This window comes from Canis lupus, chromosome 10, assembly GCF_003254725.2.
Source record: "Canis lupus dingo isolate Sandy chromosome 10, ASM325472v2, whole genome shotgun sequence".
NCBI classification, from domain to species: domain Eukaryota; kingdom Metazoa; phylum Chordata; class Mammalia; order Carnivora; family Canidae; genus Canis; species Canis lupus.
The window spans coordinates 22,592,648-22,616,591 of NC_064252.1; the positions used below are offsets into that span (position 1 = coordinate 22,592,648).

The following is a 23,944-nucleotide window of genomic DNA, read 5'->3' on the forward strand; positions in this document are numbered from 1 at the left end:
CTAATTCCACTACTGCTGCTGGGTGAATAGAGGACAAAATTGTAATTATAAGTCAGTATTTATGCAAATCTGTGCCTGAAATAATGCTTCCTGTGTGGTCTGGAAAGTCTTAGGCTAAGATTTGCTTAAAACTGGGGCTGGGCTAAGTGTGCCCTTCTGTAGAGGAATACGTTTGCAACCCAGACCTTAAAAAATTTCCACAGATCAAGTGCCAAGTAAAATCAGGCCATACTCACAAAATATTGAAAACACATGCAGAGATAAAGAATGAGAACTGCAAACGAGTAGAAACAACATCCAGTACAATCAGATATCCAAATATGTGAAATCCTGCAACTGTCAGATCTAGAATCTCTGTTTTAGTATGTTCGGAGAAATCAAAGAATGGACTTCATATATAAATATGAAATAAGCAAAAAAATTTTTTGAAGAAATACAGAACAGAACTTCTGGTAGTGAAAGATAAGATAACCGTAGATATAAAATTTGGTGGCTGGGCGGAAAAAGTGGATGAACCACAGCTAAAAGGAGCATTGGGGGAGTAGAAATAGGTCCGAAGCTGTTATCCAGAAAGCCACACAAAGACAAAGGAAGATAAAATACAGAGGACAAGTATAGGAGACATGGAAGGGAGAGAGGAGGCCTAGATTTCATTTCATTTCATTTCATTTCATTTCATTTCATTTCATTTCATTTCATTTCATTTCTTTTCTTTTCTTTTCTTTTCTTTTTTCTTTTCTTTCTTTTCTTTTCTTTCTCTTTTCTTTCTTTTCTTCTTTTCTTTCTTTTCTTTTCTTTTCTCTTTTATTTTCTTTCCTTTTCTCTCTCTCTCTTTCTTTCTTTCTTTCTTTTTTTTTCTTTCTTTCTTTTTTAAAGATTTTATTTATTTGAGAGAAAGAGTGAAGAAGAGAGCATGAGTGAGGGGTGGTGGGGGAGGGACATAGGGAGAAGCAGGCTCTCCACTGAGGAGAGCCCAATGAGGGACTGGGACTCGGTCCCAGGACCCTAAGATCATGACCTGAACTGAAGGCAGACGCTTAACTGACTGAGCCACTCAGGTGCTGCATTCTAAGAAATTTCTTATTGGATTTCCAGATATTTAGAGGAAAGGATAGGGAAGAGCCAATATTCGAAAGGATGATGGTGGAGAACCTTAAGCTGGACGAATGAAAAGAAATGGCCGTGTAGATGTGTCACAGTAAGACCGCGGAGCGCCATTGTCAACGTCAGCATGAGAGCAGTAAAGCAGTGAGAGGAGGTACTCGGTTGACTTAGGACCGACACTCAGACTGAAGCTGACGTCTGAGTGTGACAGTGGGACCATCTCTCCCACACGCTGGGAATGAAGCATTTGCCAGCCTAGAATTTGTGAGACTGAGATCTCTTTCTGTGGGGACGCAGGGGCCCTTTGCCTCTTCTTGTCATAGTTGAGCCTCAAGGACTGATGTCAGGCTGTGGGGACAAGGAGAAACATGTGGCACCTTTGCCTGCCGTGTTCATGGTCACCTTCCAGCTGATCCTCTCTTTCTTCATCCTACAAAGCCTGCCTCTTCTTTGTAACCATCTGTGTAGGATGCAGGGAGCGTTCCAGGTGGAGGAGGAAGATCGGGGACCTTTGGGTTTGGCTTTAATTCTTGATTTGGATAATTGGCATTTGCCTTATGATTAAACATGCACACATATTGTATGTATGTTACTACCTATAAGTCCTATTTCATAATAACAGTTTAGAACTCAATAAATTTAATAAACAAAATTGATATAGCTGAAGAAATAAGTGAACTGGAAGATAGGTCAGAGAAAGATAAGCCGAGTGCAGCCCAGAGACATAGAAGTGTAAGTGGAGCTCTGTGAAGAGAGTCCTCAGAGATGGGATGGAGGCACCCAAAGGAACAGTGACTGAGGGCTTTCCTGAACTGAGGGTGGGATTGAGTCCACCCATTCAGGAAGCCCAAGAAACCCCAGGTGAAGTTAAAGATGGGAGGTGGGGGCGCAACCACCCCACAGACCAAGAGACCCTCAGCGCAGCCAGAGGGCAGCATGCAGAGAGGGGACTTCTGCGTGGTAATGGGGAAGCCAGGTGACAGCGAATCCACCATCACAATGTGGTGAAAGAAAAATCACTACCATCTTAGAATGTTATGTGTGGGGACGCCTGGGTGGCTCAGCGGTTGAGCGCCTGCCTTTGGCTCAAGGTGTGATTCCCAGGTTCGAGTCCCACATCAGGCCCCTTGCATGGAGCCTGCTTCTCTGTCTGCCTGTGTCTCTGCCTCTCTCTCTGTCTCTCATGAATAAATAAATCTTAAAAAAAATAATATGTGTGAAGAAGGGATCTTTCAGTATTTTCAGGGTTGAAATAAAGATACTGTAAAACAAAAATAGAATTTGGCCCCCAGTAGACCCAGTGAAAGAACTTTAAAGGGTGTACTTTAGGTAGAAGGAAAACACTCCTAGACGGACAGTTGGAGGCGATGCGGGCCAGAGGGTGGAGAGTGTGTTGTTAGATCCAAATGCTCCCGCTGACCTCAGGGGGCGCTAAGGACTGGGAATAATGAGGACTTTGGGAATTTAAAAATAGAATAGGATTAAAATATATGACAGTAGCAATTTATACAGAGAGGAGGGATTGGAGTGAAAATGTTCTAGAGTTGTTACCTTGTCCATCAGGAAGATTAAAAATTATGGTTAAAAAATTAAAAAAAAATTATGGTTAACTTGAGACTTGGAAAAATATGCAGGTTATAATTTCCCGAGCAGCTATCACAAAATTAAAAATGGAGTGATTGAGTCCTAAATTTACAAATGGAGACAGACAAACAAACTGGAATAAAAATAGGATTGACCAAAAAGACGGCAAAGAGCCTCAGAATAGGAAGAACTAGTAGAAATCCCAAGTATGTGGGTAGTTGTGATAAATGGTCCACTTAAAAGACAGAGATGGTCTGATTAGATAAGAACTAGTAAAATCCACTAAGAGAAAAACCTAAACAGAATTTTACAGAAGGGTTAAAAGTGGAAGGATTTAAAGACCTACCATTCCAGTGAGTACTCATCTCACGAAAGCTGTGTCGCTGAGTGTCAGACAATAAGCTGTGTCTCCTAGAGGCGACACTGAGATGGAGTTGGGGAGGCAGCTGTGAGGGGAAGAGGACCAGAGTGGGGCTGCGCTGGGGAGCTGCCCTGGGGCTGGGGGGGCGGCGTGTGCGGGGCTCCCAAAGGGGCCAGGAGCGCAGCTGCCCTGTCTCTTCAGCTGATGGCGGGGACACAGGCATTTGTCTGATCTCTGTTCTTTAAATCCTAAACATGTTAGCAGTAGTGTCCTGTGTCCATTCAATACACAATAAAAACCTAAACAATATTACATTTAACATAGAATCGTAAGGCTGGATTCCTGGTGAGTTTCCGCCTCGAACTTGGGCACTTGACCCTCTGAGCCTCAGTTTCTCCCTGTGTAAAATGAAGTTCATTTCTACCTAAAATGTTCTGATGGCTTCCCCTTACCCCAGTGTGAAGTCCAGATTCCTTATGGCCACACCACCACAGGTCAGCACCACACCACCACTTCCATCTCGGAACTCAGCCGTGTCCCCTGCCCTGCTGGGTAGGCTCTGGCCTCCCTGGCCAGCTGACAGTAGCGACGCTGGGATGTGCTGAGCTCCAGGCCCCTCGGCTTCATGCCACTGTGTGCTCCCTTGGCTTTGTCCAGAGAGCTTTTCCTTCCAGTGGATCGCCCCTGGCTCCTCACCTTGTGGGTGTCTACCAGCTTGTTCCAAAGAGGGGCTCTGATGTAGTTTATAGACATATGAATAACATGAAATAAAAAATAGTTACTAAAAGCAGATGGAGCCAGGGTGCCTGGATAGCTCAGTTGGTTGAGCCTCCGACTGGGTTTCGGCTCAGTTCATGATCTCAGGGTCATGAGATAGGGCCCTCCATTGGGCTGCAGGTTCAGTGGGGAATCTGCTGAAAGTTCTCTCTCCTTCTGCCCCTCCCCCTGCCTGCGCGCGCGCATGCGCGCGCGCGTGGGCGTGTGTGTGTGTGTATGTGTGTGTGTGTACACACGTGCATGTGCTCTCTCAAATAAATAAATAAAATCTAAAAAAAAAAAAAAGAGCCAAGAGGATGGTGGTATAGGCACACATCCACCAGGAAGTCCTTTACAGAGTGGCTAAGGGTGCCTCCAGAGTGGATTGGGAACCCCTCAGAGGTCAGAACAAAGTGCTACATAGGAGGGGTTAGGGGTGGAGTGTGACCCAGCACCTTTGTCTCCCTGACTCCTTGTCTGCAAATAGGGCGATGATGGCCCCTGACCGTCGTGAGGATGAAATCAGATGGGGCTCACCATGCTCATTAGGTGTCAGCTGTAATTACTCAGCTCCCACACTACCCTGGGAGGAATAAATGTTATTATATTTCATTTTATGGTTGAGGAAACGGAGGCATGGAGAAGCTAAGGACTTGACACAGTGCCGGCAGATGGCAGTGCCTAAGAAATACCTTGCATTTGAAAATAATTTAGAAATCCTTATAATCTTGATCTCTGCATATCCTACATAAGCATTTATTTGGTTAAAACATTTTAACAAAAAGTTTTTGTTTTTTTTTAAGGGGAGGTGGGAATGAAATGAGTTGCAGTCGGACAGTAAAAGAACTTGAAAAACAAATAGGAGAAAAGGTAATAGAGATCTTTTAAAATTCTTCCTCCCACCCCCTCGCCAAAAGTCATTGTTAGGAGAGGTAGATGAAGCAGAATGAGCCACATCTTGTCGTCTGCGCCCTCCCGTCAAAGCCGTCTGACGAATAGATCCTGTAAGGAGCCCCTGTGAAAGCTTGTATTCAGATGACTTCCGTGGCGTCTCTTTGGATGAATGACACCAACAGAAGTCCTGGAATATTAATCACTTTTGTATTAACTTTAAATCAGTAGTAGTAGGGCTGCCCTTTCTGGTTTTGTCTAAGACTGAAGCAAGGATCTTCTTTAGAAAGGGAAAACTTCTGCTTTTTAGCAGTAAATGCCAATCAAAAGCAGCACGGTAAAAATAACCAGTAAAACTCAAAGTGATGTATATTTAAGTATTGAGTAATTTAGCCACAGAAGCTACTACATGTGTTTAGAAGAGAAGCACATAGCCTTGTCCCTCTTGCTGATTATGGTTAGACATCATCGCCCACAGCTAGGGAGGGAGGAGATGCTCGTGGCTTTTGGGGGTTGGAATCAGACCCCTTTTAAAAATGCATCTGAGCCTGTCAGTTACACGAGCAGTTTGAGAATCATGATTCAATTTACTCGATTCAATATGTTGGTTTGAAATGTGACAAATTTTCTTTCCTTTTTGAACTCTTCTGAGATTTTCATACATTTCAAAATAAAAAATAGCCAGAAATCCACAAAATGTTTGTCTGAATTTTCCTGGTTGATACCATTAACACCAGAAAATTCGTCTTAATGTGCTACTTTTTTAGCATTATATATTCCTGAAAATCTGGTGTCACTATATGTTAGTAAGAACCCCGGTGTAATTATTTGCCGCTTCTCTTGTGGTTCATTTGTTATTCTGTAAGAAATATGTAATGTGATTGATGTTATTTATGGTACGTCTTTAATTTGTCTCTTCCTAAACTGTGTTAATCATGAAATACTCCCGGGAAAGTCAACCCTTTATGACAATCATCATATCAACATAAACACTGTCATGGATCAATAATGCAGAATTTCAGTGAGTGTGGTGTGTACGGACCTCGGCTGGGATTCTCAATTCCCAAGAAGGCTTCCATGAGGAAAGCTACAAGGGAACTCCACTGCTAGCCCTCCCTCCACCTAACTCCTCTTTTGTCCCAGCCCCTCCCTCTCATCCTAACCGTGGGGGAGGCCCTCCCACTGGTTAGGGGTGAGTTAATCAGTGGGCTTACCAGTGCAGCTTTGAAGCAACTTCTGGGGAGAGGCTGGGGAAGGGTGATTGAGGAAGCACTAAATCCCGGGGTGGCTGCGGGGAGTTCCTTGCCAGGCGTTCTGGCCAGCATCACCTGCAGCCCCAGTTCTACCTGGGTCCCCAACTCTGGGCAGGCAGGTGGAGTAGGACAAGACTGACCTTGGGATTGTTAGCAAAACAAAACACAGCTGAACAAATTTGAAGATCTAATAGTTGGCTTTTTTGAGTTTCATGAATTGAGCAGCATCCCATGAAGCAAAGTAGAGGGGAGGTACAAAGGGGAAGGATTTACGGGGAGAGGAGGGCAGGGCAAGAGGTTGTTAACAAAGGAAACAAAGGTTTTTTTCAGGACAGGTCACCTTCCCCTGGAGCAGGGGGAGGACAAGGGGTCTTATTAGATGGATTACCTCATTTTCCTTAAGCATGGGCAGGGGGGTGGATCGAGAGGGCTCACGTGACAAGATTACCTCATTGGTGCTGACCAGCAAATTCCAGATTGATTGGTTTAAAATTCCGGTCCTGGAGAAGCTGAAACTTCAATTAAGTCTTGGTTTGCTATGCTGAGGACAGGTGACTCCATTGAGAGCCTGTAGCTTTATTTTTATTTATTTACTTATTTATTAAGATTTTATTTATTCATTCAGGAGAGACACAGAAAGAGGCAGAGACACAGGCAGGTGGAGAAGCAAGCACCCCACAGGGAGCCCGATGTGACTCGGTCCCATGACCCTGGGATCACGCCCTGAGTCAAAGGCAGACAGACGCTCAACCACTAAGCCACCCAGGTGCCCCCGCCTATAACTTTCTTTTTAATGAGACCAGGACCGGGTTAAATCTGTGTTTCCATCTTGGAGTTCTGTTTGTTACCAGCCGGGAGGCCTTACAAGTTCTTGTCAGTGGGTTTCTTCATCCATTAGTGTGGATAATAACACCCACCTGGAAATACAACTAAACTCAAGGGGTTCACCCCTTGGGGTGCATCAAATTGAACACACAGCCTTTGTTGAGAGCAAAGAAGTTGGTATTACCTGTTACAAGTAAGGAGACGGGGAGATAGCTCTCAAAGCACTGTCTCCCTGAGGGGTTACTACAGGAAGCTTTTATTCTGGGCAGCCTGGGTAGCTCAACGGTTGAGCGCCTGCCTTTGGCCCAGGGTGTGATCCTGGAAACCCGGGATCGAGTTCCATGTCGGGCTCCCTGCATGGAGCCTGCTTCTCCCTCTGCCTGTGTTTCTGCCTGCTCCCCTCCTCTCTGTTTTTCTCATGAACAAATAAATAAAATCTTTAAAAAAAAAAAGGAAGCTTTTATTCCTTGTATTCATGTATTGAGGGCAGGGGCAGGGAGCTCGCACAGGCACTTTTGGTTCAATTGCACATACCTAGTGTGTCAATATGCTAGTGCATACATCGGATGTCCCCCCCCCAAAATGGCGGAAAACTCTGCCCATGGGAGGGGACTCAGTAATATAATGAGCTAAAAGTAACTTCGGGACCACTTGGGGGCATCTGCATAGGTCCTCCACTCCAGTCCACCTCCAACTGGCTCACATAAGGGGCTGTCAGGCAAAACACACATAACAAGGGGCTCTCAGGTGAAACACCTAGTTGGGTGTTGGTTCTGCAAACAAAACATGTTCCTTCCCTGCTTCTGTCCCTTCCCTTCTTCCCTTCTGCTGACAGCTTTTAGCCCTCTTATTTGAGTAACTTCCCATTGCATCCTAGTTAACAGAAGCACCGTTGGTGGCTTAAAATGTCCAGCATAAAGCCCTCGGAACAGCTGGGCAGTGCCAGCTATCACTGGTATTATCACTGCAGCTTCCTTTGAAGGAAGGTAGGAATACCAGGGACTCTCATCCCTTCCCACCCACTCCCAAAACAAACAGAACGAACCAAATATACTCACCTGTTTGCTGTGCGTAGTAGAGTATTTCCAGAGTAGAGTATTTCCAGTATTACCCTGCAAATGGTCCACACACGAGTGTTGGAGACTGAGACGATGAATACCTGGGAGCTATTAAAGGAAGGCTCTCTTTAGACATATGCTGTCATTGCTGGGTGATCTATATAGTTTGGGAATGCAAGAATGCTCGTTATTTTGTTTTAAATATAAGTCCACATGGCTTGCTAGAGCCAAGAATGCATGCAAATGTCTCTGAATTTTGGGAGCCAGACTTTGCTAAATGTATGTGTGGTCTAGCCTTCCTAAACCAACAAATAATTAACAGTTGGCACCCCAAACCTATCAAACCCCAGTGCTTGTGTTCCCTCTGCAGTGAACTTGGTCCGATGGCTGGTTCCTTGGCCTTCCCTTCCTCACATGCACTTGGACCCTCCAACATATGTTCACATCTCCTCTCATTATCCACTTGAACGCTTGGGGTCTCTGAGCCTCGTTTTCTCTGTAAGCCATGGGTTGGGGGCCAGACTGGGTCCCATCTCTCCCAACTTTTGGTGATTGTGATCCATGGCTCCGTATGTGGGAGAAGAGAAGCACCGTGAGCCCAGGTAGTCCTCGGAGCATCATTATCTGGCTCTAGCTGGTCCCGGTCCCTGGTTGGCATTGCATGGGTCCCCCTTAGTAGCACTCTGAGTCCTGTGCTCACCTCACTTGCTCTTACTCCCTTGGCCCTTGCTTTTCATTTAGTCACAAATACGTGCCTTCTTAATTTTTTAAAAAAGATTTTATTTATTTATTCATGAGAGATAGAGGCAAAGACATAGGTAGAGAGAGAAGCAGTCTCCATGCAGGGAGCCCGGCATGGGACTCGATCCCGGGTCTCCAGAATCAGGCCCTGGGCTGAAGGCAGGTGCCAAACCGCGGAGCCACCCTGTCCCAGATACGAGCTTTCCTTTGCTCCTCTTCTGTGCTGTGACTTGGCATCTGCTTGAGAGGTCCTTGAGTTCTCCGATCTTTGCGTTCTCTTCTCTCACAGTGTCCTAGGGAAGCAGAGGCATGTAGGGGGAATGAGGCATACCTGGCTGAAGTCCAGCCTCTGCAGCTCCTACGGGGGCCCTTGGACAGGTCTCTTGCCATTCTGACTTTCCTCATCTCTGACATGGAGACAGCAACCTGTCAGGGTAGTTACAGGAATGAACGAGACTAATAGACAGGAAGCCCTTGGTGTACAGTAGATGCTCAGTAAATGTTAATCCCTTCCTCCATCTGTAGTGAATGAGGATGGTTGTCGGGCACCACTGAAACCTCTCTTGTGGTAGGCTTTTCCTGCCACCAGGTCACACCGCCTCTGCCATGGAGGTGTTTGGTTGCTCTGCCCTGAAAGAAATTGCAACCCCCCAGCCCAGCTAGCTGAGACCATATGGTGCTTCTCTTCTCACCTAAGAAGTCAGAAGGCAGCACAAGTGCAGGTCAGCCAACTCATGTCTTCTCTGGTTACCAGGATGTTGCTACCATTCAGGTACTGTGATGTCAAATTTTTTTCCAGATGCCGTTTCTTCCAATATGACTCTATAAACACAGGGAGACTGCTGCTGACTCACAGCTGAGAAGAATGTCCCACACTTCAACCAATCCCTGGTAACGGCATTGGTCACCATGAGTATCCTGAAGCCACCCTGATTACTAACTGGTGTGGTGGCTTGGCTCCCTGCCCTGAAGCACCGGGCCACCAGAGGGTAGACAGCTGAACAAAATGAAAGATGGAGGGTTTTTTTAGAAGGAGGAGGGGTAGGGGTGAGTGAATTTGCAGAAGGTGACAGTGGACCCTGTAATTTTTTGGATTTTGCTAGCTCTCTAAATAATAGCACTGGGGATCCTGGGTGGCTCAGCGGTTCAGCGCCTGCCTTCTGCCCAGGGCATGATCCTGGAGTCCTGGGATCGAGTCCCACATCGGGCTCCTTGCATGGAGCCTGCTTCTTCGTCTGCCTGTGTCTCTACCTCTCAATTTCTCCCTGTGTCTCTAATGAATAAATAAATAAAATCTTAAAAAAATAATAACACTGATAGAGCACTTACTAAGGGCTGTTCTAGGTGTTTTATGGTATTAAACAATTTAATTTCCACCCTCAAAGCAGGTGCCATCCTTATCCCACATTGACATGGAGGGAAACTAGAGCAGGGGGTGAGCATTTTGATCAAGGGCATACAGCCGGTGAGCACAGAGGCTGCATTTCGTGCCTTGGCAGTTTGGCTACAGAGTTCTTGCCCTTAACCAGTGCCATCCTGCCTCTTGGAGGGCCCTTCACAGAAGGTGTTGATGCCCCCTTTGCATTCAGCAAATGTGACTCTTTGTTATGCTGCAGGTAGACCCAGTCCATCACAGAGAAGTCACACCTTTACCGGACACGAGTGGACTTTTTTTTTTTTTTTAAGATTTTTTATTTATTTGAGAGAAAGAGAGAGAGAGAGCACAAGCAGGGGAGGGGCAGAGAGAGAGGGAGAAGCAGACTCCCTGCTGAGCAGGGAGCCTGATGTGGGGCTCAATCCCAGGACCCCAAGATCATGACCTGAGCTGAAGGCAGACCCTTAACTGATGGAGCCACCCAGGTGCCCTGTGAGTGGACTTTTTGTTTGGACCACAGGGTCCTTTTTATCATCTATGTAGCATCTGCTTCAAGTGGGCACTTGGGAGTTCTCTTTCCCTCCCTCACCCTGACATCCTGCCCTCTCACACTTCTTCCCACATCCTCAGTCTTCCACTTCCTGCCTGTCCTGCAGGTCCCCAGCTTCCTTCTGCAGTGGTGGCAGGGGCCAGAGCCTGAGACTTAGATTCTTCACATTCTCCAGGTGAAGAACCTACCAGGAAAAAGAAAGGACCAAAGCAAAGCTTCAGCGTGTTGGTGGGCTAACCAAGTTTTGGTCTTGGTACTCCATTGTATCTTTTGTCAACTCCTCGCAGGAGGGTAAAGTGCCAGAAAATCTCATCTTGCTACTGGAGGTGGGGCTCATTGGGAGTCGTGAATAGGGAATTACCGAGAGACCATAGTAATATGTGTGGGACTGTCAGGACCCTTCCCCGCCTCCCCTACATACAGATGAACTCTTCTTAAGATTAGAATTCAAGAATGTATAATTCAGTTAAAGACATTAAAAAAAAAAAAAGACATTAATTCAGTTAAAGACATCCAAAGCCTCAGGCTGTTTGTTCTCGTACCACGTCACCACCCAAGTCAGGGATGCTTTCTTAAGCCTGGGCACCATGATGTCAGAACATCTGGTCCACCAAGTCAGCCGTGACTAGCGTGTCTGTTGGACACCAAGTGATCTGATACAACTTTTTATGGGATTACCCTGGTGCCTTGGAATTGTATAGATGCAGCCTCAGTCATTTCGGAAGCAATTAGTAAATAATGAGAGGTACTAAGCTGCTCACTTGGTCTGTAATATCCTCGCATGGAAGGCACAAAAGTGACGGGGAGATTCATTTTCTTAAATAGGTAGGTTTTCCTGAAAAAGAAATTAAAAAAATTATTGCTTGAGAAATAAAGAAATAGTCATTAGAATCGCAACCATTTCATAAACGTACCTTAACATTATAACACCACATTAGCATGAACGAATGTACCGGAATGCAGTCTGTTTGCCTAATAAAAAGACTGTGTCAAACTCAAAATGAGGCCATTTACTAAAACATACAAGCTTTTGGTTAATTTATAATATTCTCCTAATCCCACTTTTATCAGCTCTACTTTGGTGCACTTGGTATTAATTGCCTATTATAGCAGGTATTTGAACACATCTCCTCTTTCATCTGAAGAAAATATTAGCATATCGTAGAGCTGTTGGGACAGATTGTATCTGAGCCACTTTTTCCTCCTTGCAGAAAAGCCTATCAATCATAACTGAATATAGTGATTAATAATGTCACAGCTCTTATTCGCATGTCTGTGTGCAACTAAATGAAGAGGAGTGCTTACATTTTGATCTAGAGAATTTCACATAACAAAATAATCAGTTGGCATTTTAGAAAAAAATTATATTGAAAAATGCTTCTACCCCAGGACCTATTTTTGGTTGTTCTATTATTAATTTACTAAAGGCTTCATCAGGAAGCCAAAGCAAAGATTCTGTTATATCAGAATTTGTGTCATTTCAGACTAAGTTTATCTTTTTTTTTTTTTTTTTTATCACATGTTCAGTAGTTCCATCAAGATCATAGGGGACACTGGCTAGTGCACTTGGGCTTCCCCAGCTGGGTGTGCATCGAGCACCAGCCCTCACTGTGCACGTGCCTCTGAGCAAGCCAGTCCCTCTGGGCCAATTCCTTGGCCGTGAAATGGGGAAAGAATATTGCAAAGCTTTTCCAATCTTTTTGAGATTTTTGATGAGAATCAATGTAAAATGATCTTACCATAGTGCCAGGCCATAGAAATTACTCAAAACAGCAGGAGTTTGCATTTGGAGGAGATAAGACATGAGTTGTCATGTGGAAGGGGAAATGACAGTATGTGGTCACTCCTGGCTTGAGGCCACAGCAAGGGCTGTGTGCTGAAGCCCTCCACACTTACATCTCCATCTGGGCTCCGGACTCACTGTTGTCGGCAGAGCAAACCACACCTTCTGATGGTCCTCCTCGCCCTCGCAGGCAGCCTTCTTCCCTTGGTCAGCTCCACATTGGGGTGAATGGTTTTACCCTACCATTCATGGAGTGGTTCACACAGAGAGCTAGGATGAGCCTTGATTCCTACGTTTCCTTACTGGCCCCGCTTCTACATCCAGTCCATCGGTGAGTCCCGTCTGCTGTGTCCTATGTGCCATACCCAGAACCCATCTACCTCTTCATCCACTGCCACCGTTGTCCCAGCCTGTGCTTTGTCAGGAGCTCATGGACTGCCTTTCCGGTTCCTGCCCATGCCCCGCACAATCTCTTTTCCACATGACACCCAGAATTATCTGTTCAAAGTATAAGTCAGATATCATCAGACTCCTCTGGTTAAGAGTCCTGTGGCTTTGGGTTGCCCATTGAGGACACATCAGGCAAACATCCTGGCTTATGGCTCTCATCATGGAGATTTTTTTTGACTAATCTATCTAAAATTCCTTATTTTCCCTGACACTTGGGAATGTCCTGAGATATTTTTTTTTTGTCCTGAGATTTTTGTTTACTTGTTTATCACTAGGATCTATGTTCCCTGGGAGCAGGTGCCTTCTCTGTCTTGCCCGCTGTTGTAACTAGTGCCTTGAACAGATCCTGGCAGTTAACATGACCTCAGGAAACATCGACTGATTAAACAGTTCCATTGGGAAAGTTCACAGTAGTCGGAGTAGCCAGGAAACACTGCATGGCACGGGTGAGACTGGCACTTGAGTTGGGCCATGGATGGTATTTCAGTGTGGTGAGGCTGGAGTAGGGGATTGAGATGTGGGGTAGCTCTCAGGATTGCACTCTGGCACAAGAAGAGGACATGGGCACGGTGGCAGTGGAGATGTGGCCCGGGCCATGGGGAGACAAGCTCTGTGACCATCCTGTGGAGAGGTCTGTTTCTCCAGGCAGGGTGGGACAGAACACTTTTGAAAGGTAGAATGGAGAAAAAGATGGAATTATTTGAAGGTCAGGTGTGAACCCTAAAGCATGGGGCCAGGGTGGTGGTGCTGGAGGTTCACTGCCGATTTCCCACAACGAGGGGCATGTTTTGGAGATGGCTGTCAGCAGTGTCGTGGAGGCCAGCTGGAATCTGAGGTATCTGGTAGTAGGCCTTGGAGGTCACTCAGCACCAGGGGCAGCCTGCATGTGTTGAACACCTCAGGTGTTGGGGGGATACCGTGGAGTCCCGGGAAGGAGTGAGCTTGTACCTCCTGGTGTGTGCAGCTCTGTCCTGTGAGGGGTCTGGGGTCACGGCGACAGGGACCTCAGCTTTCCTCGTGCAGTGCCTGGGATGGAGCTCCCATCCTATGAGCATGGGCTGGGTTAGAAAGAAAGAAGGTACAGGAAATGATTCCTCTAGTTTGGGCGCATGTTAAAAGGCCTTGGTGTTTAGACTTAGGGCTTAAAACTTCTGACCCAGAAGTTCAGTGACAGCTAAAATTTATTAGAAGTTTTTATATGTTATAGGGAAGCCTTTTGAAAATAAAAATCACATGTGGGAGGAGATTTACATGGCCTGTGGAATATGTAACAGCAAGTTTCCCTCTTTACCTTGGCTGCAAGGAAACCCAAAGCCAGATTTTTCGGATTTTTGCTCCCTTGTAGCAACTCTGACTTTTACGTTGCTTTATTTAGCTTTTTTTTTTTTTTTAAGCTCCTTTTTCTCTGCTTCCATGGATCTCATTTAGATGTCTTTTTTATGTAAGCTTGTTCAGTTTTTGGTAAAGGCAGAATTTGTATGAGTTCAATAACTACCGGCATCATCCTGGGCCTATGGGGGCAGGCGCCAGAGCAGTGAGAGGAAGCATCAGCCCCGGGCAGAGAGGCAAAGCCTTTGTTAAAGGTGAGCAGTGCCCGGCCACCGCTCCTCCCACATGTCCCCAAATTGAAAGTTTGTGTTTATGGGGTTCTGAATGTAGTCTAATTTTTTCCTATCTGGTTTGGCTCATCTCTACCAGCTGGTAAATAGGAAATGTTCACGGTAGGAAGCCAATACTCTGCAGAGTGTAAACAGATGGAATCGATATAAAGTGACAAGCTAGACTGTGCTATGGAGAATACAGAGCCAAAAGTAAGAACATAACAGTCAAGCTACTTGCTTCGTTCCAGTTCATTTAGTCCTGAATAGCGCTTCATATCTGCACAGCTGTGTTGTTCTTTTTTTCCCCTCTTTCTTTCTTCTGGGTTGATAATGACAATTTCAAAGAAAAACTTTAATTAAAGATTTTATACGAAATAGCCAAAAGTAGAATAATAAGGAAAATGAGCATTGATGTGTTTATTGTAAGAAAAATCCTCTTTCACGGTTTCATTTAAAAAATTTACTCCTTAAATTTAAAATGAATGTAGTCGTGGTGACAGAAAGGTGCCAGACTGACAGCCGTGGATGCTGAACCCCTCCATTGTGCTACAGAGCCAAGACCTAGAGGCTGCTAGAAGCCCCCTCCCCTTGGGGTTCAGTCCCTAAGCAGGTGGGGGGAGGGGGGATGGCGTCCTCACCCCCTTCTGCTAGAAACTGGGCAAGGAAGGCTGCTTCTGGGGGAGGAACTGCACAGAAGACCGCTTAGCAGGAGCCAGTAAGATAACACTGTGGACAGTTTAAGTTAATTTACTGTGCAGGTTGTGCTCTGGCGTGAAGAGGTTTGGCCTTCGTCTGGGAGGGCCACATCGGAGCTGGGCCTAGGGAAGGATTATTTGCAGCCTGGCTGAGAATCCTGGCCTTCTGGGAGGCAACATTGGGCCTCTTCTCACCTCCTTTAACGTCTGGGTGGTCATATTTATTTGGGTTCACAGCTTTCCTTCCTGGAGCTTAAAGTGCTATAAAAAGAATTTTAAACAAAGAACTATAGAGTACTAATAACAGCCACTGTTAGCAGTTTATTGAACCATCTGAACTCAGTGGGATACAAATATGAAGCAGTTTGATTTTTCTCTTCTCACTGTTCTCAAGCAGGCGCTAGCAAATCTGCCTTTTCATCCCCTAAGGGTATCAGATAGGCGGATCTTGTGGCTTTCTGGTCACATTTAGTTATAAATAAAACTACTACAGGCCAATCCAGCTTCGGACCTTGAGCTCATATCCAGCTCAGTTGGCCATCTCCTCTCCTTCTTCACTGGGGCACTTGTCCTGTGCTGAGGGTTGAGGAAAGGGAGTGTGTCTTTCTCTTCCTTCACTGGTGTCCTCTCTGGGCAGCATGTAAAGGCTACTCTCTTATGGAGCCCATGGGGAATTATTAGGACCGTGTTTTGGGGGCCTCTGAACTAAGTGGCTCCCTGATGAGGAGGGTCAGCTCTACTCCTGGTGGTTCTCTGCATATCCTCAGGCTGTGTGGCTCCCTTCACCTGAGGAGCAGCCCCTCTGGGAGCAGGACAACTCAGGCCTTCTGCCTTTTTTGGTCTCCACTTAACCCACTGAAAATTTACACATGCCATCTCTGCCAACGGTAGGCATGCACACTGTGCTCATCTGCCCCTCCCACTCTATTCTGCTATCTCTGTCCAATTCTCAGTTTCTTTTCCTTGGAAGGTGTACCGTGGATCACTGAATCCACTGGGAAATGAGATGCTTACATATCCCTTCTTTCAGGTGTCTGCCCTTGTCTGTACAAGAATTTCCTTAGCCTGCTAAAGCTTCTTCCCCATGAATGCTGCAGTCACTCCATCCATCCATCCATCCATCCATCCATCCATCACCATCCATCCATTCATTTATCCATACATCATCCATCCACCCATCATCCAACCATCCATTATTCATCTATCCATCATCCATGCATCCATCATCCATCCATCTCTCCATCTACCCATTTATGTATCTATCCAGCCAGCTAGCCATCTTCCATCCATCCATCCTCCCATCTATTCATACATATATACATTCATCCATTCAACAAATATTCATTAGTCCAGGCCCTTTTTTTGGTTCTGGACTCCTGCCTACCGAAGACCTTATATCCTCTCAAGGCTCCTATTAGGCTGGTCAAGGAGGGCAGTGAAGGGGTTAGAGGAGTTGGCTGGGGTGGGAGAGAGTAGTGCTACTCAGTATTTCTTGACATGGGTGTGTGGTTATTTGAGACTCTGTCCTTAACCTTTGGTCCCAGTCCACAATCCCCATCATGCGGCCATGTATGATGTTCCACATGAGGCACTTGCATACATGTGCTTGTTTCCTCTCAGCCACACTCTGACACAGGTCCTTACTCATTTCCATTTCACAGATGAGGAAACTGAAGTTTAGTTGTCAGGGTACTGTTCCAAGGTGACCTGAAAAATAGCGCAGAGCTGGGATTTGAAGTCTCATGTCAGGGCCATTGTCGGGCCATGCGCCACACTGCATGGAGGTCCCTTGTGGAGAGGGAGGGAGGGGAGCATTGAAGTGCCAGTGCTGTGGTGAGGGTGGGGGCTGGCTGCAGCCCAGAGCAGTTTCTATGGTTCTCAGTGTGGCTTACCATCATGCCTGCCTCCGCTTTACTTGTTACAGTTGGACGTTCTCTGCTTCTTGTAATAGCACTTAAGAATCTGTCCTCCATAAATTCACCTAAATCTTTTTTTGAGTGTTTTAATATTGCTCTGATTGTTCCTCCCACTTCAGTAAGCACTTCCTCTTTTTCACTTCACTCCTGTGTGAGATAGGGCTTCATTTCTTTTCTGGAAATGTTAGGTGAATGAGTCCTGGCTTGTGTAGGCACCCTGCAGAACTTAAAGCTTTCCAGCCGGCTTTTCCCCAGCCCTACTGTCCACATGGAATCTAGGCTTTTTAGTCTGTCCTCACGTTGGTTCCCTTCCTAGATATTGGGTTCATCACCCACCATCCCCCTCCTCCTTGGGCATCTCCCCAGCCTGGGGCTCCAAGAACATGGAGAGGGTCACATGTTGCCCTGCTTTGGAGGTCAGTGGTACTGCAAGGGGGGCTGGGTGCAGTGGGGGCTGGGGAGGAGGAGCAGAGAAGTGGCAGGCCAGGGTGCTGTTCGAGACTGCTAGCTAGGATTAGCTGGGGGGTGGAGGGTGGAGAGCCGGGGCTGTGGAGGGGAAGCAGCTCCTTCCTGGGCCTGGGCTGGGGAGAATGGGCGGGGAGGGTGTCAGGACTAAGTCTGCTCCCCTCCTCCCCAGGATGGGGAAGATGGTTGGGAAGAGAAGACTTTGAGCAGCTTCTTCATAGCCTCAGGCCCTGTCTTTATCCTGGCTCCCTGTCTTTAATTTAAGGTTGTAAGTAGCTATTGTTTTGATTTTATTTTAAATCCTCGGGGCTTCTCCTCCAGTGTTTGTGCACAGAAAGCTCCCCAACATGTGCCACCACCTTCAGAGAGAAGTGGGAGTGCATGGGGGAGAGTGGAACAGGGGTCATGAACTTGTTCTGGAAAGATAGTGAGTCTTGCTGTTTTTATGGACCAGACATTCTGTCCAACTGCTCAACTCTGCCACCATTTGTAGGGGAAGCAGCCAGAGGCAATGTGGAAACAAGTGAGCCTGCCTGGGCACCGATAATATTTCCTTATGGATACCGAAATCTGAAGTTCCCCTTTCCCTTGTCATCAAATACCCTTTTTCTGATTTTTTTTTTTTTTGACTATTAAGAAATGTAAAAACTATTTCTAGCTTACAGGGATACAAAAATAGGTGGTAGGCAGGAGTCTGCTGCATGCCGAATACGCAAAGGTAGTCAGGCCTCCTAGGCAAGGAAGCCAAGAGAGAAGAGCACCCCCTTTCAGGCCTATCTCTGTGCGGTAAGGGGAGTGAGAGCACATTTTCTTTCCTGGGAAGCAGCCTGGGTTTGGGGGAAGAAACGAGAAGCAGTGGCTCCTCTCGTTTTGCTAACTGTGCACCAGTTTTTGCCTCTGTCCATGGGTTTGGCCCTCAGGACTACTACTCCCTCAAAGCCGTGGGGATTAAGGGTTGGAGCCCAGGAGAGCAGAGGCCAGATAGGGAGCTGGGGACTAGTTGCAGGCAGGAATATGCCCAGATGACTAGATCAAAGTCCCGCAGCCAGTGGGATGGAAGTGTAATTGGGAAAGCCAGAGGCAGTGCACAGGATCCTACCCCGAAGGAGCAGTGGCAGGGCCAGAGAAGGGGTCAGGGCAGCAGACACAGCATGCTAACTCACTCTGCACATGTTCATGAACATCCACTCTGTCCAGGTGCTGTCCTAAGCCCCAGGGATATAGCAGCAAGCAAAACCAAGTCCTTCTCTGTGGAGTTTACATTTCAGTGGAGGAAGGAAGACAATAAACATACAAAAGAAATAGGAAGTGATCCAAGTGTAGATGAATACAAGAGAAAGTGTGAGGGATCAGAAAGGGATGAGTGCAGGCTCTCGTGTGGGCCATGGAGGAAGGCTTGTTGGAGCAGGTGGCAGTGTGACACACCTGAATGAAGGCCGGAGATAGCTATCAGGAGGAGGAGATTGGATGAGCATGCTTGGTAGGGGTGGGGGAGAACAAGGAGGCCTGGAGCAGAGAGAGTAGGGGAGGGATGGAGGGGCGGGGTCAAGAGGTAGTGGGGGTCAGATTGACTAGGGCAGATCAACTAGGGCTTCGCAGGCCAGGCTGGGTGAGGACTTTCCAGTATGTAAGAGAGAGCCTGCCGTGCTGGTGAATTTGAGTAGTTCGTTGTGGCTGGAGCCCAGGGACTGTGGGAGGGGGTGATTTTGTGGGATATGGAGCTGGCGTGGGGGGTAAGCAGGAGGCTCAGAGATGGTGGCTCTTAATACAGACATGTCCCACTTATACCAAAATGGCACACGTCTAGCTGGCCTAGAAAGGGGCTAGATGCTGCCCACGCCATCCTGTTTCTCAGTCTTTACCTTCTCCTCTCCTGCCTCTCCTCCCTTCTCAAGGGAGCAGGGAAATGGGGTGGGACATGGACACGGTCACTCCCCTGACCCCAGCCACTTGATTCCTTTATGCTTTTTCCTGCTCTCCTGTCCTGGATGGGACGAGTCTTGTACACCGTGGCCCTAACTTCCCTGCCTCCGATAAGCCCTACCATCTGCAGCTCAATTCAGATCTTGCCAAACTTCAGTCTGACAAATGATAAGAAACTTGGAGACATACCTCTGGTGGGTGTGAGTTCTGTGCCAGACTTGCTGCTTCCTGGCTTTCCACGCTGGAGACCCATATGGGCTGCTTTGGGGGTTTAAAAAAGCGCATCGCCTCCTGTCCCCCATTTGATCAAAAGAGGTGAATCGAAATTTGGCAGCAGACAAGGTGCTGAGGGTTCTGTTTGACCACGGAGCAAGTGGCTCCGCTCTTTTAGACAAAGCGGTCGGGCTGAGGGTGGACGCACAAGCCAGCCTCACGGTGGTGGATGCAATTCCCACTGTTCCCTGCTGGGCATTCCCAGTTTGGGAGATTAAGATGGTTTCAGCCAGTGTTCCCTGGTTGTTAGAAGCGAGAGGTGTATATAGAATTTAGCATGGGGCTTTGCACAGAACATCCAATTAATATTTGTTCAGTTATGATATTACAATCATTATTCCATCTATAGCAGACCGAGCCATTCTTACATTCAGGATTGGCCCTGAGGAGGTATAACCAGGCTTCCTCAGAATGTGGCTTTTTCCTAAGCAGGTGAAAAGGCAGGTTCATTCATTCACTCAGACACTTAACTGAGCCAGATCCCGGAACCGAAGCTCTGAACCCAACTCCGGGGACCTGACATTCTGGAGGGAGATAGTAAAGATGAGTATTAAATCGGTTGGTGAGATGTACTCTGAAGACAAGGATCAGAGTGTGTAGGGTGGGGTCTTACTTATACTTGTGGTCAGGAAGTCCTTTCTGATAAGATGACAAGAGGGCCGAGATCTGGATAAAGTCAGGGAATGGGACAGTTAGTATCTGGGGAAGAATGTTCTAGACAGAAAGAATAGCAAAGGCAAATGCCTTGAGGCAGGAGGAGCCTGGCAGCAAAGGACCTGGTGTGGCCTGAAAGCAGCGAGCCAGGGGACAAGTAGGGGAGATGAGTTGGGAGAGCTGCCAGGGCCAGTCTGTGGGGCCTGGCAGGTCACAGCTTGTGGGGAGATGTGAATGAGGCAGCGTGGTCGTGGGGGACTGGCTCATGAGTGTCTGATAGGTAGCATCATGGACCAGGAGGGGAGACCCCTCATGTGGGTTTGGAGTCAGACAGATGCCCGGGAGCATGGTGCCACCGGCCATTGTCTTATAACCATTTCTGTTTTTCCTGTAGATAAGGAGCGAGGTTCTCAGTGGGTGGAAGAGGGGAGCAGGGGTTGAGAAGGGAGGTTGGGAGGGGTGAGAAGCTCTGGATGGGGTGGCAAGTGACGGGCAGTGGAGCAGGATCACACAGTGCCCTCGAGTGAGGGGACCCAGTTGAGTGTTGGAGGGTCGCCCTCTGTGGCCACAGCAGGGCTTGGAAGAGGCAGTGTGTTGGATTTAACCAGGGATGGGGGCTTGCCAGGGCTGAGGGGGGAGGAGGAAGCACATATGCAGTGGTGATTATAGAGACTGAGCCATTGGGAGGGAGCGAGGGGGAGCTGTGCACAGGAACTGAGCGGCAGGTGGGGGCCCTGCTGAGGAGAAGGCTGTGGGGTCATGCGCTTGAGCAAGGCGCAAGAGGAAGAGGGATGGGGTGGTTGGAGCATGGGGCTTGATTTTGGAGAGTGGCAGTCATTGGGGATGACACGGTGTGGAGTCCGAGCAGGCAACGGTGACCTCTGGCTGAGAGGAGGACCAGGAGCTAAGAGACCTAGGCTCAGAGGTTGTCCATAGGGAGCCCTGAGTGGTCCTGGGAGCAGGGCTGGCATGTCAGGGGCTAACAGCCTAGCCGGGAGGCCTGGTGCTCATAGGTCCAAGCAGCTGGGGAGAAGAGGGAGCAGCAGCCATCCTCCCACCAGCCCAGTGCTTCCTCAGCTGTGAGCACAAGGGCAGCCACACCAGGAGAGCGCTGTCAGGGGTTCCTCCCACGTCACGCAGAGTCCAGTGAAGGGAACCCACAGAGGAGTGTTGAGGAAGTAGGTGATGTTAATAAAGAGAAGAAAACCTGCTCTTCTTAGGGTTTTCCCCTGACCTCTTCGTGGGAGGCACCGAACATACCCGAGTCTAGACTGGGCATGGACTTGACCTTGCCCAGGGCAGCAGAGTCAGACCTGCCGAAGCCCAGTCATGCCAGACCTTCATCACTTTTCCTCTACAATCCCAACCCTGGCCTTTGTGTTCTGCTGTGCGGAATGCCGTCCTGTCCTGCCCTAGCCACCCCCCTCAACTTAGATGCCTCCTCCTCCAGGAAGCCTCCTAGATGACTCAGGCTGAAAGGGCTTACAGCTCTGCATTCTCTGTTCTCTGGCTCTTGTTTCCACAGCTCAGCTTCAGCAAACACTTATTTTACATCCTGTCTTTTCCTCGGGAAGTGTGGGTAAAGGGTAGGTAGACTTGCATTAGAATCCAGGTGATCATTGTTGATGGAGGTGATGTCGGGTAACTCATGTAGCCTCCCTGAACCTCCATTTTATCTAAAAATTGGGGAACAGTACTTTCCTCCTGTGGGTTGGGGGGATTCAATGACATAGCTCCGAGCTTGGCACCCATGAACCCCGGTGGATGTTCCTGTCCTGGGTACAAGTAGGTTTGGGGTAAGCACACAGCTTAGTACTCTGCATCTCCACAGGGCTGCTCCAAATGCCTGTCACATTTATGTGCCCAATAAATATGCGTTTGCTGAATTTGGGAAATATGTCTATACAACTTTTCTATAATATTTTTAAAAAATTCAGAGGGGTTGAAATGTATAGTCATATTTTGCAGCTCCTAGTAAAAACAGTTTGCATATGGCCATGAAAAATGAAGATAGTGCAAGTTCAGTCCTACCTGAACTATAGTTTTTGAGTACCAATTAACAAAAAAGATTTTTCTCATGGCTCTAAAAGGGAATGAATTGTCTATGAGACTTACTGCTTTACATCAGAAAGACTTTTTAAGAACTTACTGAGACCATTTACAGAGAAAATGGCTTTACAAACATTCAATAAATACAAAGTGTTCTTTTTTTCCATAGACATGTCATTTTGCAATACCTCAAGTGTGAGTCTTTGAAAACATTTTATTTTACCAGAAGTATTTAAAAACATTCATTTTTTTTTTAATGATCATTTTGGTTTTTAACACTGGGTCTTTTGACTTCTCCTAAATCACTTCTTCTGCACAGATTTTCAGAAACATTAAAACTATTTTCAAAGCCTTCAAGCTCATTGATGTTAGCAAGACTGGTCTGATCCAGTCCTGTGAACTGAGGAAAGTTCTCGAGACCTTCTGTTTGAAGATGAAAGATGATGAATACAAAAAGTAAGTAAACGAAGGTCAGGTGAGAGATTGCTCAGTAGAACTTAGCCCCGTTTCAAAGTGGGACCAGGCAGGTGCAGTGGAGCCAGACGTCGTCCCCTCCTGCCCTCTCTGTCTTGACTGTTTTTAGAAGAGGCACTCATGGCGTTTCTCCTGTGTTTGTGGTGCTCTCTACAAGTGCTCAAATTCAAGAGCTAATGATTCTAATTCTGAGAGTCCCCAGGGTGGCAGTCATCTGGCCTGCAGATCTGAACACATCTTGATTATTTAAGTAATCCATCACCAGTTGTCTCTCCATTCCTGGTTGGCCCCACACCCGCCATCCCCCGTGTTCCCAGTTCCCAGTTGACTTTTACTCAAAGCCTGGGGTTACAGAAGAACAAATTTCAGGATTTATTCATTGGTTGATGTGCTCCCTATTGGCTCTCCATCCTGATATAATAACAGAAACGCAATTTTCCTCCAAGGACCATTGTTGCTGGGGTCTAGGGGGCACTGCAGCCAGGGAGACAGTGAAAAACTGAACATCTCACTGCTTCACAGCTTTTGAAACCCACCACCACCTGCTCCTGACTCGGGGGCCATGTGTGGAAGCCTGCATGGGCATATTTTCTTTTTCTTTTCTTTCTTTTTTTTCCTGAGTCTCCAATAAACTCCAGATCATTTAGAAGAAGCCAAATGCCTGGCTTCTGTAGCTACCTGAGTTTTGAATGGAAGCCACTAGAAGGGGGTTTAACTTCATTTCTGTGGTACTTGGCCAAGAAGCTCTCTTCCTCTTCCTACTTTTTAAAAGTATCCCCCAGGCTGTTAACAGAAGTACCAAGCCTTATTATTTCACTCTGAGCCGAAGAGTTTCACATCACACTGCAGTTATAAATCCCTGTGACATTGGTGGCTGTGGTTGCTCGCATGGTGTCCATAAAGACAATGTTGCTTCTGGAAGGACAGGAAGAACTTGTTCCTACAGCAAGGAAGTGTATGGGGGCAGGTGACCATGGCATAGGCACTGTGGGGTCTGAGAAGCAAGGAGACTTTTTAAAAATAGGTGTTTCCTGGTCTTTGGGATATTTTCTTCTTTTTTTCCTCTTTATAACCCACCTCAGAATATAAAAGGACATAATAGATGTTTTAATTTTTACATCTTTCCGACTGGGAAAGTGTCCAGAATAAGATCCAAACAAAAC

General features: G+C 47.0%; 1 protein-coding gene across 7 annotated transcripts in view; it reads left to right on the plus strand.

The window, feature by feature from the left end:
• EFCAB6 (EF-hand calcium binding domain 6) overlaps positions 1-23,944 on the plus strand; it is a 234,292-nt gene that overhangs the window by 39,693 nt on the left and 170,655 nt on the right. For 5 of the 7 annotated variants that reach the window (XM_049115749.1, XM_035721765.2, XM_035721766.2 and 2 more), the window contains 2 exons: positions 4,609-4,675; positions 22,627-22,763. In XM_049115749.1, coding sequence (XP_048971706.1) covers positions 4,609-4,675; positions 22,627-22,763 — 204 coding nt within the window. The remainder of the gene's footprint in view (positions 1-4,608; positions 4,676-22,626; positions 22,764-23,944) is intronic. The other 2 variants (XM_025457152.3, XM_049115750.1) reach the window with 1 other exon arrangement.